Source organism: Meriones unguiculatus, chromosome 3 (genome assembly GCF_030254825.1).
Source record: "Meriones unguiculatus strain TT.TT164.6M chromosome 3, Bangor_MerUng_6.1, whole genome shotgun sequence".
Lineage (NCBI taxonomy): Eukaryota > Metazoa > Chordata > Mammalia > Rodentia > Muridae > Meriones > Meriones unguiculatus.
In genome coordinates, this window is record NC_083351.1 from 85,890,989 (window position 1) to 85,908,629 (window position 17,641).

At 36.2% G+C, this 17,641-nt stretch overlaps 1 protein-coding gene across 6 annotated transcripts in view; it reads right to left on the reverse strand.

The window, feature by feature from the left end:
* Positions 1-17,641, reverse strand: part of Shprh (SNF2 histone linker PHD RING helicase) — a 94,570-nt gene that overhangs the window by 39,630 nt on the left and 37,299 nt on the right. For all 6 annotated transcript variants that reach the window (XM_060380279.1, XM_060380281.1, XM_060380278.1 and 3 more), the window contains 7 exons: positions 15,387-15,550; positions 15,027-15,283; positions 13,457-13,578; positions 5,894-5,982; positions 4,262-4,354; positions 2,085-2,192; positions 730-872 (listed from right to left, as the gene is read on the reverse strand). In XM_060380279.1, coding sequence (XP_060236262.1) covers positions 730-872; positions 2,085-2,192; positions 4,262-4,354; positions 5,894-5,982; positions 13,457-13,578; positions 15,027-15,283; positions 15,387-15,550 — 976 coding nt within the window. The remainder of the gene's footprint in view (positions 1-729; positions 873-2,084; positions 2,193-4,261; positions 4,355-5,893; positions 5,983-13,456; positions 13,579-15,026; positions 15,284-15,386; positions 15,551-17,641) is intronic.

The following is a 17,641-nucleotide window of genomic DNA, read 5'->3' on the forward strand; positions in this document are numbered from 1 at the left end:
GAAAGTAATATCAGTTTCTTCAGAAAATGTGTGTCAATCATGGTGTTAAAGAAACTCAACTTCAGACACTCCACTGAGACTCCCCTTCAGATGTACCCAGTGGTACCTACCAGTACTCAGAGTAATAACATGTATTGCCTGTTACAAAAAGATGCCAAAGAGTTGGTGGTCTATCCTTGGGAACTACAAAAGAGAACCCGGCATCCCTCAAGGATCAAGACTAGCATATTCCAGTTTTCTAAGGCTAGATGAGCACAGGCTGTCTCTTCTGACACTCTTTTTCTATTTGGAAAGAGTAGAGACAGGGGAAAACAACACTGAGAGTAAAAATGGACAAAAGTCATATTTTTTGTTATAAAAACATAACTAATCCAAGTGCAGTGGTGCAAGCCTATAATCCTAGCAGAGGCAGGTGGCTCTGTGAGTTGAAGGAGAGTCTGGTCCATATGATAAGTTCAGGACAAGACTATACCGTGTCTCAAACCAACAAAAATAAGTCTGAAACAGAGAATAGACGCCAAGGAGTCTAAAAAACATTTCAAGTGGCTAAACAGGGAAAAAGATCTCTGTCTCAGACTTCTTATCTAATATTTTTGTTTGAAACGTTTATTCAATAAAATGTATAACCTGGGTATTCCTAACATGTTGGAACACTGAAGCACTTCCAGATACTAAATGATCTGAGCACTTGTAATTATACAGTGATTCTTTTTTGTCCTATTTTCTTACTTCTCTGACATAGAGAGCTTGTCAGTTTGTTGCTTGTAGTTACTGATTATTTCATTTCGCACCCGCTGAACAAGGTCCTCATCAACAGAAAATTCCATTGCTTTATGGATTACATTCAGCCACCAGGGAGAATTAGAGTGAATCTAGAAAAAAAAAAAAAAAAGGCCAAAACTGATCAATTAGTACATAGCATTCACTTAGAAAGAAGATATAAAAATTGAAAAATACTGATAAATTCTTATTATAGATAAATATGTGGAAACTGTATTTATACCTCCATATCACAGAGAAAGACACACAAAGTGTGTATATATACTGGGCAAATATCTCTTTTGTATTCATAGCAAGAAAGCTTTCTTTGGAATAATCTACATGAATGAGATTTTACATAAAACTTGTATAGCAAAGCTGTATTAAAAAGTATTTTATCAAATTAAAAACGCAGTACTTTCTAAGTGTAAATGGCAACACACCAAAAAAGGGTTAGAGCTAATCAATATTGAACTAGATTCCACCAAATAACAAAATTATGACTAGACACTAAGTAATTAATGAATTAAGAAGCATAACGTGGAACAACTGATAAAAACTGTAAAATATTAGAAGTAAAAGCCAATGTATTTGTGTTGTCTCCTCTAAGACTGCTCCGGTGCATAAAAATAAACTCAGAAAAGACAAGTATCTCCTCTGCAAGAATAATACCTATGATCCTAAATATAAAACATATACTGCTAAGATCAAAGGGAGACGACAGAAGACTTTATAATTTCTCCAAAGGACAATCTGTTATTTATTCAACATAAAAAAGCAAGCCACCACAATTTAAAAGAAATAAAACAAAATCTCAACAAAGTGGCTCATCTATGTATTAGTCCACTCCAGGAAGAAACACCATTAACTGTAAATATACTTATTGAGGTAGTCTGAGTGAGAATGCCCACCCCCACCCCCAGGCTATTTATTATGTTTGAATTCTTAGTTCCCAGCTAGTAGAAGTATTTGGCAAGGATTAAGAGGTGTGGCCTGGAGGAGGTGTGAGACTTCCTCCACTTCCAGTATACCATCTTTCTCTCTGCCTCATGTATGTGGATCAAGACATAAGTTCTCAGCTGTTTCCGCCTCCAAGCCGTTGTTTGTTCTGCCATCATAGACTCTAACTGCTGAAACCAAACAGCCCAATTAAACAATTCAATTTTTTTTTCAGAAGTTGTCTTGGTCATGGTGTTTTGTTCTAGCAACAGAAAAGTAACTAAGACATTTGCATTACATCTAGGCACTCAATTAGGTGCTAAGAATTGAAGAAGAGAAAAATGTTCAAACAAAATAGATCCAAAGTGGTATCTGGGGACAAGTACCTTTTTTTGGAGCTCCCGTATAGACTGCTGCACAGGCTGCAAAGCTTGCTGGGCTTCAGCAACTTCTGTATTGCACCTAGTCATATAATGTTCCCGAAGCTGCTTGGCCTACGTTGAAATAGAAAGTGAATATAAACATTCGCTTTAGGGCTTGAATATAAAGTAGTATGATATTTCAGTAACAGTGTAGTCACTCCATACATTTAAAGTTCCTTGATTTAAACATAAAATTCCATATTATAAAAAATAAAATATAGAATAATTCTAGAAATTCCTAAGATAAACAATGAAAAGAACAAAATTGATGCTGAAGTCACAAAATTTGAAAATAATTATAGATTTATTCCTTATAGAATAAAAAAGGCATTAATATTTCACAAGAAAAGCAAGAGACACTTTAAAGAATTACTTATCTGATGTATCTGAACCTGTTCCTGCACAATTTTTTATTTAGAAGTCCTAGCCTCAGTGACTGACTTGGAGATAGGCCTGTAAGATAACTAAGGCCGTAGGGGTAATACCTTAGTGGAGTACTTATGAGATAAATAGTGGGGATGTACAAGCATGAAGGAAAGGCCACATAAGAAGACACCAGCTCTGCAAGAGAGGAGCAGCAGGAAAAATTAAACCCATAGGTTTGAGAAATACACCTTGACCCTGGACTTCAACTTCTACAACTGTAAGAAATAAACCTTCTTTAAGCCTCCCATATTTAATATTATATTATAATATTTAAGAATATTATAGTATTCTTATAATATTCCTAGTGGACTAACACTACCAGGAATAAAAATATCCTTACTTACCCTTCTACCTTTTTAAATAGTGAACAAATAATCACAAAAAATATGGTATATGGGTCTAGGGAGATAGCTAAGTGATTATTGTATATGCCTCACAAGCAAGAAGTACATGAGTTCAGATCTCCACAACCCACATATATGCCAGGTGGGCATGACAGCTTGCCTTTAATTCCAGGATCCCCTGAGCAAGCTGGCTAATAATGACAGATTTATCAGTGAGCTCTGGGTTTGAGTGAAAAACTCGGCCTCAAAGAATAAGATAGAAGAACTTTTAAGGATGATTCCTGACATCAAGCTTGGACCTCCATATTCATGCACACACATGTACACCACCCACATATAGAACTGAGAAAAAAAAAGGTAATAAAACATACACACAAAGGAAAATGTGCTACTATTTGTAACAATACCAGATAAACACAGAGGATATACTAAATAAAACAACTGAGGCATTGAAAGGTAAATGCTGCATTTAGATATAGGATTTAAAAACTAAATCTCACACAAATAGAGAGAATGGTGGTTGCTAGAGACTGCAGAGATGGAGGATACTGGTCAAAGGTTTATATAACAATTACTATATCTACATTATGCTACTGAGAGAAGATTTTAAATATTTTCTTAAAAAATTAAGGACATGAGGTAACAGGGATAGGTTATTAATGGTGAGTTAGCCACTCCACAGTCTGTGTATACATCAAATCATCAATTTGTATATTATATTATATATTTGTGTATTATAAATCTATGCAGTCAATAAAAATTACTCAATTAACAAATACAAAGGACTAAATGTACTTATAAAATCCCATTTTCTATCTTGCTGATTCCAATAAAAATTCTATTTTGGAGTTCATTACATTTCAACCATATCTACTCTTTTAATTTTTGTTACCTTTGATCTTAAAAAAGGCAAAAAATCCTGGGGAGAATTAGTATAGCAAGCTATTAGGAATTTCTAGTGAAACAGTTACATTATCATTCATTTCAATAAGAGAAACCTCTTAGAATGCCATTGAAATCTTGTATTCATTTACTGTCTTAAATAAAACATAGAAAGGAAAGAATTTTACTTTTCTCTTTTCTAAACTACACCCTTTATAATCCTACCATGAGATCAAAATCTTCTTTTGTTAATCATTTATGTAGTATCTACAACCCATGTAACATATATGCAAGTAGATCACCAGACAAACAAAATAATATAAAGTCCAACTTTCTCTGGCACTCCAAGTCACCACAGCAAAGTTTGGAACATCAAAATAACAGGAAAACATGGCTGGCTGATTTACGTAAATGTAAATAGAAATAGCTACTAGTATAAAGTTTGAAAAAATAAGCTTTTACAAACAGAATGAAAAGAATGACAATCACCTCTTCTTCAAGTCTGCCATCTCTCAAGGTAGGAGGTATCCCTGGATGTTTGGCTACCAACAGCTCCATTAAGTTATGTGTGGCATGAAGTCTCTGAGAACACGCAAAAGATGAAGCTATGATACAATGCCATGGACACCACAGAATCTACTGTATGACACACAGAGCATGAATTTGAAGTTTATACTGCCAAATACTTTTCCTCTGAAAATATGCAGTACCATTTTTTTTCCAGGGGAAAGTGAACAGCAAATGTCTTCAATCATAATGACATGAGTTTTCTTCAATTAAAAACACACATTTTTCTGCAGTAAGGCTATGTACTTAGCAGGCTACAGAGTATATAGGAATATTTTTCCTATTGTAGAAATATAATAATCTATACAGGGAACTGCGGAAAATTCAAGGATGCACAGTAATGCAAAAATTATGATTTTCTAACCTGATTCCCTTTCTAGAAAATGAGTCTGAAGGAGTCTACCAAGATTAGAAAAAAAAAACACAGCTAATAAAAACAGTTGTTATCTGAACACACTGAGCTTAAAGAATGAAAAGGGACAAAGTTGGAGTTGAGATGAGAGAAAGGACAAAATTCTGTATTTCTATTATGCATAATCTCCTTCCCATCTCAATACTGAGTCAGCTATTGACTAAAGGTTAGAGGCAATGAGCAGGACTGAAATGAAATTACAATAGTTTAATTCTTAACATCACATTTTACCTGAGAGGATAACCAGGACCAGAGGATTATTAGGAGAAACTTTTAGTGAAATACATGATTTAGTACCTGTGTTTTGAGACTTTCAGGATTCATTCTATCTGGGCAGAGATTACTAGCTAGAATAAAAGTCTCTGTGAAGTCTACAGTACCTCCAATGTCTGAGGTCTTTTCAACATGGCTTCTTAAATCATACACTGAGAATAATAACATATTTAATCGCAAAAATGTACAAATGGTACTACAGACATGTGTTTCATCTTCTCTGTGTGTACATGTTTAAGGTCCCATGAGGCACACATGTGTTTATGGTCCATGTCCTGCCTTGTTATTTAGTTGATCTTTGTTGACCTCTGCCCTTCTTATACTCTTTTTCAAATGTTCACTGTATCACATGAATATACAAATTCTATAGTCTGACAAACTAGGTATCAAGCCAAGGCCTGCAAAGATTAACAAATGTTACTGGCAAAGAGCAGTTACTGCTATAATTCAAACATACAAATCCTCCTAAAAAGATCTCTAAAAGTCTAGCTTAGCAGATCAAAAGTGTCACATTTATTTTAGTTAGTTTCATTATCTTAGTTTAGCTCATTTTCTTTTGTTTTTCTGAAAACTAAACAAACACATTGATATCATATGGTGAATTATAAAATTAGCCTACTCTCTGAATGACAAATAACTGAAACTATCTTCCTGTGTAGGCTATAAGCCTACATAGAGAGAACAATGGTGATTTTCAACTTTATTATATGTACAAATCATTCAAGGTAATATTAAAAAGGAATTCCAGCTTTATCTCTAGTAATTATGACTCAGTTCATTGTTACCCTTTATTTAACATTAACATTTTGAAAAATCATTGTTTAAAACAATTTCAATATATACCTGAAACCTTTTCAGGCTGCACTTACTTGTAGTGAGTCAGTTTTGAGTTTTCCTTTGTGTTCCTCAGATGAGCGTAGTACTTCTCTGTATAGCTCTGCCGCCAAGGCATACTCACCTGTGAAATTAAAATGCATTGAAAGGACACAAATCACATCACTCTCACTGTTACCCACTTACCTTTAATCTAAAAGGCTGTAACACAAAAATAACAATTCTAACTCTTATTATGGCTATCATTGTTGATTCTGTAGTGCTGGGGATGAACTAAGGGTTTTGCACATGCAGGACAATGACCCTACCACCATGCTAACACTCCCAACCCTGTCACTTACTATTTTTGTTGATTGAATAATCTGACTTTGTATCAGGATTATTGCAGTTTTTAAAAGATGATTGCGGTTCCTTTATTTCACAGGATACTGAATTGTTTTAAATAATAGAGATATATTTGGAATAAAGTATTCTTATAATGCCTTAAAATTATATTGAAAAGATGAATTAATTAAACTTAGAAAAATAATATTCCTGTTATTAGAAAAAAAGGTTGCAAACTAGCATTCATTACAGCTTAAAATAAAAAACAAATTTGGGACATTGGTAGTGAAAAACAAGTATTCATGATACTCTGATCAATCTACACCTAATTTTCAGAAAAATAATAAACTTTTATTGATATATGTACTTGTTCCTGGTTAAGGAATAAAAAATTTTCAATTAAAAACATATAAGCTGAAAAAGAACAACAGCAATAAACAGGCTACACTGGATGGGGGGAAAGACTAGGAGGCTTAATCCCACACAAAGAACAGGCAACTGAGCAGTGATTAGAGTGGAGAAATACTCTTCCCTAGAGAAGAGCTGAGCAATTGCTTATCCAATACCAAATAGTCAGCCCTCAGAACATATATGCAACCCAAGTAGGTTATATTTAAGTATATATTTGTATAAACATATACATATATGCATGTAACAATAAAAAAGAGGCCATGATTTTCAAAGTGAGCAAGGAGGAATGGTGAAATTATGTTATAATATCAAAACTGATAAAAATAATTTTTAAAAACAACACTTCAAAATTCAAGAGCTGTCTGTAATGATAGCACTACAAGGGACAAGGACCGGGCCTTTGAGGCCAGCCTATACAACACAGTGAGTTACAGGCCAGTTAGACTAAATCCCTGTCTCAAGAAAAGGAGGAGAAAACATACGCGGAAACCAAGCACAAACTTTAGCAGTCCTTGCACTTCTGGCTACACACACTGCAGTTAGTTCATGCTCATGGCACACTCACAGGAAGCATTCAAAAAACATCTACTAGAGCACAGAATTAAACAATAGACAATGGGTCAAACCTGACCTTCTGCATTTTATATAATTTCTCAGTTTAGAACTGCTTTTACATTTTTATTTTTTGTGATGCGGGATTAAAGTCAGGCTCTGTATTTCAGGCAAGTGAACAAACTGCCACTGAGATACATATCAATATTAATTTTAGATTTTAAGACATCTTAAACATTTTTAAACTTCAAAAGATGTTTTATGACATGAAAACTTTAACACCATTAATAATGTTTTATTGGCCTTCAGCTCTGTTCACTCCTGTGCTGTCCATAGCTGCTTGTGCATTACAAAAGCAGGACTGAGTGGATGCTGAAGCACCCCATGGCTCACAAAGCCTACGAAGTCCTTTCTGGCTTATTACAGAGAAGGGTAAAAATGCTGATGGAAAGGAGAGAAGAGTCATGTTTAGTAGGCTTAAGTAATAGCATCTACTTTTATTTGCTGTCTGAGGAAAATCTCAAAACTAGTAGGTTACAAATTAAACTTAATATTGCATATCAAAAGAAGTTATGAAACATAAAAAAATGCATAGATCTGTTGCTGTTTCTTTGCCAAGAGATATATTATTCTTTCCTGAAAATAAAAACAATTTTACAGCAATTTTATTAATATTTAGGTTTACCATTATAACCAAAATCAATTTTTCACATGGACATGTACACATCCCTAAGTTTGGGACAGCTCTCTCTCTTCTTTCCCCCATCTTTCTAAGCTCATATATATGAACATTATGTATGCATTTCACACATGCTGAACATATTTACATTTACAAAATAGAAAGCATTCTAAAATACATCTATTCACAACACTAGGGACTCAGCTAATTTCTACTCAGCTTAATAACCAAGAAATTATTTTCTTAAAAATAGCCACCTAATATAATAATTATTTTATTCAATTATCTTCATGCAGTATTTTTGTATTGTTTTATTTTTTTGAAAAGGGACCTCCCTATTTAGCCTCAATTAACCTTGAATTTCCATTTTTTTCTGCTTCAGCCTTCGTAGTACTGAGACTGAAACACCATTCAATAGACATATGGACACAATTAGTACCTATACTACCATTTGTAAAAAACAATCATTTAATAAATTGTCATTTAAAAGAAGCATCGTGGCTTAGAACATAATCTAAGCAGTTGATCAGGAATGCTTTATTATAGCCCCTGGTTCATGTTTACAGAAATAAACTGTCTGAGGAAAACACAAATTATTTATGTTCAACAAGTTTAAGCCACCGCCAAACTTGGAAATACACATTCTCGGCCACTTGATGGCAGTAACATTTCCAAGTTACTAAACTGGATTTGATAATTCCAAGCTCATTTCTTTGAAATAGTATATATAGAAAGCATGTTGTTTAAACTCATAATACCATGAGTTTAATACCATAGTCACCGAGGATCTGAAATTATTCATTATATATCACTCATTTCCATATTATAAGCAAGTATTTCTATAATTTTAAAATGTAGATTTCTTTGAAAAGCTCAATCTTTTTTGACTGATTTTTATATAACCAGAGTGTAAACAGCATTAGCAACTGTAACCTACTTATAGACAAGGAACTAGAGGAGACAATAAAAACCACATGCAAAGAGTACCATGCAGCTTGTCTGGTGACAGTGTGAGACTGCTGTGCAGGAGTCTATATACATTCACCCTACAAAAGCTTAAGATGACAAGTTGTTCTACTTCAATCCTGACATCAGGGCAGGGAAAGAAAACAATCAGAGAGGGAGACAAGATAAAAGGCAAGAGAGGAAAATACACTCATTGTCTATCCAAGCTTGTTAGAACAACATAAAATAAGAGAAAGCCAGGTAGGGTGGTTCATGTCTGTAACCTCACACTAGAACACAAAATGTAAACCAGGCTGGCCTGAAATCTGTGGCAGATATGCTGCCACTAAATCCCAAGTGTGGGGATAACAGACTTGTGCACCAAGACATTAGCATGGTCTTAAAAAAGCAAATGAGTTCATATGAATAAGTTTCATTAAGCAAAATGAGATAATCCCCCAATCACCAAGCAATCATGCAAGTAAAACAGTGTATAGGCATAAAACTCTCATGTATAACAAAATACATATAGAAAAAGATCATTTCTAGCTGTAACCCCAACTTGCCTCAGGAGGCTGAGAAAAGAGGAATACAAGTTTGAGTTAAGCCAAGGCCAAGCCAAGTTCAAAGCCTGCTTGGATTATAGTGAGAGATCTACCTTAGGGGTTAGAGGACACCATTTCTCAGACAGGATGCTAGATTTTAATGATCCCAAAGTATTTTTAAATATTACATTTATTATTCACACATTTTCAAGGATGCTCATATTTTTCACTTGTAGTGGTCATGTAATCTACCAACTCTAATCACAATTACTCTAGTCAATGAATCTGGCAAGCTGTTATTAGATATAATACACATTCTCCTAACTTTTGTTTAATTCTCTCCAAGCTGGTATAAAATAAAGTCAAGCTGGTAGAAAATAAAGTACAACTATAAAATTCTTTACTGGAGTTGCTTATCTATTTAGTCTTTTCTTTATAGGACATGCTTATCAAAATGATTAAAAATCAAGGAAATGTAAATTTGTAAATACTATTGTTGAAAGAGCCTGTCACCGTCCTAAAACAAAGCTTTTCTCAAAGTTGTAGGTGATGTATCTGGAAAATTTATCAGACACAACTCATGATTTTGTCCTGTTATTAATTATTGTTAATAAAATCTACATTGTGAACAAGGTAAAATCACTACAAACCCGAGATCACTCCATATTATAATCCATAATATGAGGAAGATCTGGTTCTCAAGTTTTCAGTGTTTCTCTGCTTCATACTAAGAACGACTGCCTTCTGGAGGAAGCAAAGCACAGGCTACTCAGTACTGTGATGTAAAGGACTAACATATATGTTCTGAGTGTCAGAGGCTAGCTCAGTTATGAGTATAGAGAAGCCAAACATCTTTCTGCCCTGTATGACCTACTTTTATCCAACTTGTGAGGATCACTCTAGTTCTACCAAGCCATTTTGGAAAGGAAGAAACACTTTCTAGTATGGTTCTGCCATGCCAAAGAACAATGCAGGCTAATTAGAGGCTTATCTTGTACTCTACAGGAAGTATGTATTTCTCTAAACAAATCATTTTTTGTTGGTATACGTGTGTGCAGGTACATGTTTGCAAATGAGTACTGCAGGCAAAGGAAAATCTAGAGTCACTCAAGTACTCAAGTACTGTCTATTTTATTTTTGGAGACAGGGTCTCTTCACTGGCCTGATTTTCTCCAGTAGCTATGCTGGATGGACTGTCCCCGTCTTTTTAGTGCTGGATTACAAGAGTGCATGCACCAACAAACCATACTGGCTCTTTTAAACATGTTTTAAAGGACCAAACTCAGATTTTCATGCTTGAAAGGCAAGGAGCTTTACTGACTGAGCGACCACTCCAGCACCCTTTAAATGTTTAAGTTGTTTGTAAATGAGAACAATTGTAAAACCCCTCATGACCATGCACCAAAGTAGACTACTAGTATATTAGTAACTGTCATGGTACTTGATGGTATAGACGAGGGTTACATGGTGTTGGGATGCACTGTGTAAAGACATGTCTTTGTACTGGCAGAGAGCTGAGGACCATCACAGGTCTCATATTTTGTAATATGACAATCTAGAATTGTATCTGATTGGCTTTAATAAAGAGCTGATCACTAATGGCCGGGGAGAAGAGGAACACAGATCTTAAGAGGGTTTCTGTAGAAGACTGAGACCCAGGAGACTCTGAAAGTGGAGAAAGTCTCATTATATCATGTGGAGGGCTGAAGGAAAAGTTATTACCACAAGATGACTCCCTACTTCTAGCACTACGAAGCATACTTCCACTCATCAGCAGGGGATATATACCAAGACACATCCAGTGAATGCTTGATAGTGTATAATGCTGAGCCTTATGTATAGTTTCTTCTCATGCACATAATCCTGTTTAATTTCTAAATTAACATAAAAGATAATGTAAAAGAACAACAATAAATACATTTTTAAATCTTTTGTGCTTCAAATTTCCCTTAATTACTGATGTGCAGGACCTCACATATCTTAATAATTTTGTTCTTAATAACTTCTAAATATTTCTTAGCTTCTCTTTTGAATTATCCTTTACACTAAATGTTACTCCCTCAAATACATTAAGTATTTTTAGTTGTTTTTACTGGTATCAACTTTTTTAGGGTAGGAGGTGGTGTACACCACAATGCACATATATATACAGAGGATACCTAGTGGGTTTTCTTTGTCCAAAATGTGGGTACCACGTATTGAATGCAAGTGATTAGGCCTGACAGCATGCACCTTTACCCACTGAGCCACCTCACCAGCCCTTGACAGCTGACTAAATTCCACTATGGTAATAAAACATGTATTGGAAGACTTGACTCCTTCTATTTATTCACTTGTTTTATACCTTAGATGTACATTTGAAAAGAGCACAGCACACACTCCTCTGTGGCTGGGCAACACCCAGTAAGCACTGGCCAGATCACTTTTGGTCAAGTCTTTGTTTCACTAGTTAAGTGTTGACAGTGTTATCTGCTTATATTGCAGTTAGGAGGTAGATACTGACTACTGACACCTGCTACTACAATTACAGATTTGCCTATTGTCATAACAGTTCTATCAGTTTTTGTTATGATTATTTGGTAACCATGTATATGTATGATTTGAGATTTTACTTTGCAACATCTGTTCTAAATCATTCCCGGCAGACTTTGAAAAAATGAATGTACAATATCATCTTTTAAAAATCAATGAACAATACTTCCAGGAATGTGTTAAAATTTAATCATTTTTCTATCTCTATATATTCTGGTTGTTTTTAATCTTTTATTATAAAAGACTAAGATTAAGTATCTTTTTTTTTTTTTTCAATGCAGTTTATTCAGGAACCTTGAACAATCATCTGACCCTGGGGAAAGCCAGCCCACAGCTTAAATAGCCTCTGGGTAGCCAACCCAGGCGTGCCACGTGGGCAATGCAGATAGGTCCACATACATGGAAGCAAGCCAGATCCTCAGCCTTAGCCAAATGTGGAATTGTTCGTGACAGAGAGCACTCACCATCGGGAAGGTGGAAGGCGGAAACCAGCTCCATCTTTAAGGCACAGCATTCCGCAGCTCTCTACAGTTCCCCCTTTTTGTTTTAGACGCATCAGGCAAGAGTAGAGGTCTGATCTCTGATATTAGAAATAAATTGGGACTTTGTACCGATGTTCATTTAGGTGTCATCCACCCAAAGAGCATCAGACCCGTCTGATACCTTTTTCTCAGAGGCGGGACCTGGGGCATCAACCCGCATGCAATCAGACATGCTCTTCTCTGGGTCCAAAGCGGCTGACCCTGAGTGCAGTGCTTAGCCTCGCATCCTGAGCGTAACATTTTAGCTTTTTATGGTATCCAACCATGCTTGGGGCGAGCAGACTGCTCAGACCCTGAATAATCATTTAGCCAATGTAGCTCATGCCTTAGTTGTACATAAAGGAATTAATGCTCAACTAAAAGGAAGCTTGATGGTGTTCAATCAGAGGATTGACCTCGTGCAGGAGCAAATTGATACCCTATGGCAAATCGCTCAACTTGGCTGTCAATGAAAATATGCTGGACTTTGAGCCACTAGCATATAACATGAGAATTTTTCCTGTGCTGCAAATCTGTCTAAACAATTGTCTAGCTATATTTTAGGTAATTGGACTGGAGAATTCGATACTACGATGGAGCAGCTGAGAGTGGCCATTGTCACGGGAAATTCTACCAGAGTGGACGCAGGACTAGCCACAGGATTATCATCAGGGATTGCTGCAGCCATGAATCATCTGAAGGAATGGGCGGGCATGGGAGCGTTAGCAGGCCTTCTGGTGTTGGTCTCCTTTGTTTGCCTGTGGTATATATGCAAGATTAGAGTCTCACAACAGTGTGATGCAGCCATGATCATTCAGGCCTTTACAGCCATTGAAGCAAGATTAAGTATCTTATGGGATAAACTTTGTTCATATTATAATTTCCTAAAAATTTCTAATTTCCAAAACTTTCAGAAGTGAAAATGTTTGCTGAAGGTACGTGTATACTGACTGTTCTTGACATGTTCTGCATAAGTGCTCTCTATATAATGGAACCCACTTAACTCACATCAAAAGTATGCAAGCATCTCTCTGTGATAAACCTGATCTTACTAAAAGGATCAGACACGCTAAAGCAATCACCTTCTACCTTTAATGATATGAATGCCTGCTAAGCCGTTGAGGGCACAAACTAGTTGCCGGTGGGCCTCTTCACATTCTGTTGCACATTTCTTCTGCAAAGATGTCAGCAGCTCTTCCATTGTCATGGTGCTAAAAGAAAAGATATCTTTCAAAACCAGAATAAAACCTCCAAGTATTATCTCAGCAGGAAGGTCACAGTGTGCTGGATGAACAGTGTAGGACTATTTAGTGTTTGCACAACACCTTTAGCAGTTTTCATCTCCATTTTCAAAAATTTATTTATGAATATACGTGTGTGCTGTCTGAGTAAGATAAATGTGTATGTATATGCACATGCACACTTACTGAGGACAGAAAAGGGGCTGCTGTGAGCCACCTGGCATGCATAATGGGAACCGCACTCAGTCCTTTGGAAGAACAGCAAAAGCTTTGAAGTGCTGAACCATCTCCATTCCCTTCACTTTCAGTTTTACAGTTATGGTTTCTAGTTAATTGTTTCTAATCCAGCAAGTACTTTCCTACCTGATCTGCCCTCTTTATGTTTCGTACTTTATTCAAGTTAGAAAGGAGCTAAAAAAAAGTACAAAGTACAAAGCTCCATAAGTACAAAGTACAATATAATCCATTTGAAAGTGTACAGGGATCACAATGTAAGACTGGGTCAGAATGAACCCAATTACTTCAAATTAATTAACTTCATGCTTTACTATAATTTATAGTTTTTAAAATACAAGATAATACTGAAAGATGCTCCAACAGTCGAGTCAAATGTTATTTCCACTAGAGGGATGTCTAAACTACCGTTTAAATAAAAAGTGTTTCCATAGCAATCTGTAATTCTTAAAACTTTTAGTATATTCAGCTTATATTGTAGACTTTCTCATCTTTGCTATTTCTAGCTGTCTATAATCTACTCAAAGGTAAGCCCCAAATATAATCATCTTTACAGCTCTTTGACAGCTAAGAGAGCTTCTTATAATACCAGGTACTAAAAAGAGGCCTCTTTTTGAGGTGCAACACAATCTACAAAAAGAACTGTGGAATAGGATACATCAAAGAACATAGCTATCACAATTATAAAGAAAATATCTAGTGGTAATCCAGCTGCTCCTTCATCTGGGAAGCTATAAGTATATTAAGCAAAAAAAAAAAAAAAAAAAAAAAAAAAAATTGCCAAGTGTGGTGGTGCACACTTATATTCCTGGTATTTAGGAGGCAGAGATCAACCTGGTCTACAGAACAAATTCCAGGACAGCCAGGGCTACAAAGAGAAACCCTGTCTTGAAAAGCAAAAAGAACAAAAGTACAGGAAAAAACCCTCTCCAAAACAAAAATTCAACCACAAAAACCTGTTATAAAGTTAAATTTTAAGAGATTAAAACAATTTTGCTATGACTCTTCCACAAATGAGGCTCCATAAAAAAACATGAAACATAAATAAATAAATAAACAGACAAATAAACAAATAAATAAGACCTATCCAGAAGTCCATAAATAAACCTGAGAGTCAAAAATGTGCTTAAATACACCTACTATTATAGCAGAAACCCCAAGGGAGAAAAAAGTGGATGGTAAACCTCTTCTGGAGTGGCAAGAACTCCCCACGAACAGCCTGTGGGTGGCAGCATGCCTGCCTGAGCCTCAGCAGTGGGTACAGGATGGAGGAGACAGTCCTTCTGTCCAAGCTGCTTAGCTTCAGGGCCCAGTCAGAGATCTTCCTGAGCTTTACCACAGCATCCTGGCAGCACACCTCATGCTGGCGGTGATAGAAATGTCTCTCCACAGGGGAAAAATGGAGCCAGTGCATTTCTTCAGTCTGAGGTGGAATCTGGATCTGTAATGGGAAATTGCAAACAGCAGTTTAACCTGAAACTTTAGCTTTCATCCCAGCTTTTTTCCTTTTAATATTCTTACTCAGTAAAGTTTGGCATACTGACTTGGTCAATGACATCTTTCTTTGCAGATCTCCACAGTATCTTGGCAATAAAACTGAATAAGTGCTGAGGATTCTTCTTGCAATATGGATGATAGAGAAGTCGAATCCACCAGTGTTTGACACAGAAAGGTTCAATCCCAAGAAAGACCACCAGTCCAAAAAGATCTGCAAAGAAAAGCCATAGGACACCAGGGATAACTGCTTCTGGATTTTTCCTCATTGTGCTTCTGTATAAGTTCACTCAGAGATCCACAAAGCACATACAGAATTCGCCATCAAGTAGAATGCATCTGGTAGACTCTTGAATCTGAACATTTTAACCCAGATCAATTTACATTTCTGAGAGTTTACTGAGCTCCTCTCATTACTCAGTTATTTAGGATGTAAAAAGAAACAAACTTTCCCTTAAAAGCCCAATACCTTCAACTTCTTCAGTAGATTTTCTTAATTAAGACACATGCATTAAAGTAAGACTTATCAAAATAGAAAAGCATGAAAAAAACAAAAAAGTAGGAGCTAATCTCAAGTGATACAGAGAATGTGCTCTGACCCAACAACCTTTCATCTCCTAATTTCATTACTAGGGAACTAGCCTAAGACAATAATGAAATACACAGAAAACTTACTTAACAAAATCACTACTCTTAACATTGTGCCATTTTTACATGCCTGTGTGTAATTGTCTTTATGCTTCTATGTATCATTTGTTTAAAAAATATATATGATCTTCTCAAAAGGAGCAAGAATTATTTTAAAAATCCTATTATTCCAAGCCAGGGAAAGTTCCAACATGGAGTGGGAGGTGGGGAACATAATCCCACTCCAAGCCCTGGAGCTATTGGCTTTTGTTAGCTTCTGGGATAGTGTTTCCTTTAATAGTGCAGCCCTTGGTAAGTCAACCAATCTCTAGTGGAATACCACATATTTGGGAGCATAAATTGGTCTTGAAGGAATTTAAAAAAAAATAAGAAGAAGAAGAAGAAGAAGAAGAAGAAGAGGAAGAGGAAAAAGAAGAAGAAGAAGAAGAAGAAGAAGAAGAAGAAGAAGAAGAAGAAGAAGAAGAAGAAGAAGAAGAAGAAGAAGAAGAAGAAGGAGAAGAAAGAAAAGACAGGACACAAACTTGAGTGGGTGAGAGACTAGGGAATAATGGGGGAGGCAGGTGAGTATGACCAAAACACATTGTATGACTCTAAAGGAATGAAAAAAGAAAAACCACAACATCATTTGAAAACAGCCAACAAACATTTTAGGTTGAAGTTACTTATTTTTTTAGACAGGCCCTTGTTGTAACTGAATTAAGTGACTCTGATAGCACAAGGGAGTTGGTAACATATCCTTAATGCAGGAATCACAGATTTATAGTTCAGGTCACATCAGTCCAACTATTTATGTTCTACTTACTGAGGTCTTAAAATACTCTAATTATATCTGCTGCAGACAAAGTAACAACTTTATTACCCAAAGATGCTTTTCTTCTAGTACAGATTATAGTGAAATGAGTTAGAAATTTACAAACACACTACACTTTGTGAAATCTCCTTATCCACTTTCTCTATTTCTCTAGACAGCCCTAGTCCAGATCCATAATGCTAGCACTGCCTGCCTCCATCAACTGCTGCAGTCAAACAGCTGATATCCTAGTATATACTCTGCTCTCTCCCAACCATTTTCTATGTTACAGTGACAGTGATCTTTTGAAATACAAAGTTATCCACAAGATGAGCTTAAATTGGTTTCTAAATCCTTCTAATAGCTCCCACTTTTTCAAAATTTTCCCAAATTTTTCCAAATTTTCAAAATTCAGAATCAATTTAAAAAAAAAAAATAAGAGAAGTCTGGGGCAAGATGGCGGCGCCAGGACAACACTCATTCTGACCTGCAGCACAGCAGGATCAGCACAGTGACAAGCAGTCAGAACTTGCGGCCCTAAAACACAAGTGATTGTGTTTCCCAGGTGAGAGGATACCCCAAGGTGGGGGATTCAATCAGCCTCAACTCACCCAGCTAAACCACAGAACAGATCCTGGTTCCACCAGGCACTTGGTCAACAGCCCAGAGCCACACACCAGCATGCTCTGATCACTGTCCAAGACTGAACTTTGGGCCCCACAAAATCAGAGACTGGGATTTCTAGTCAAGAGATAACCCCACAATGTAGGAAACGATTGGGGCCGACCTTAGGTCACCCAGACATTCCCTGGAAAAGACACGGGGTTCCGTGGGCACCCAGAAAACAGCCCAGAGCCAGAGCCTGGA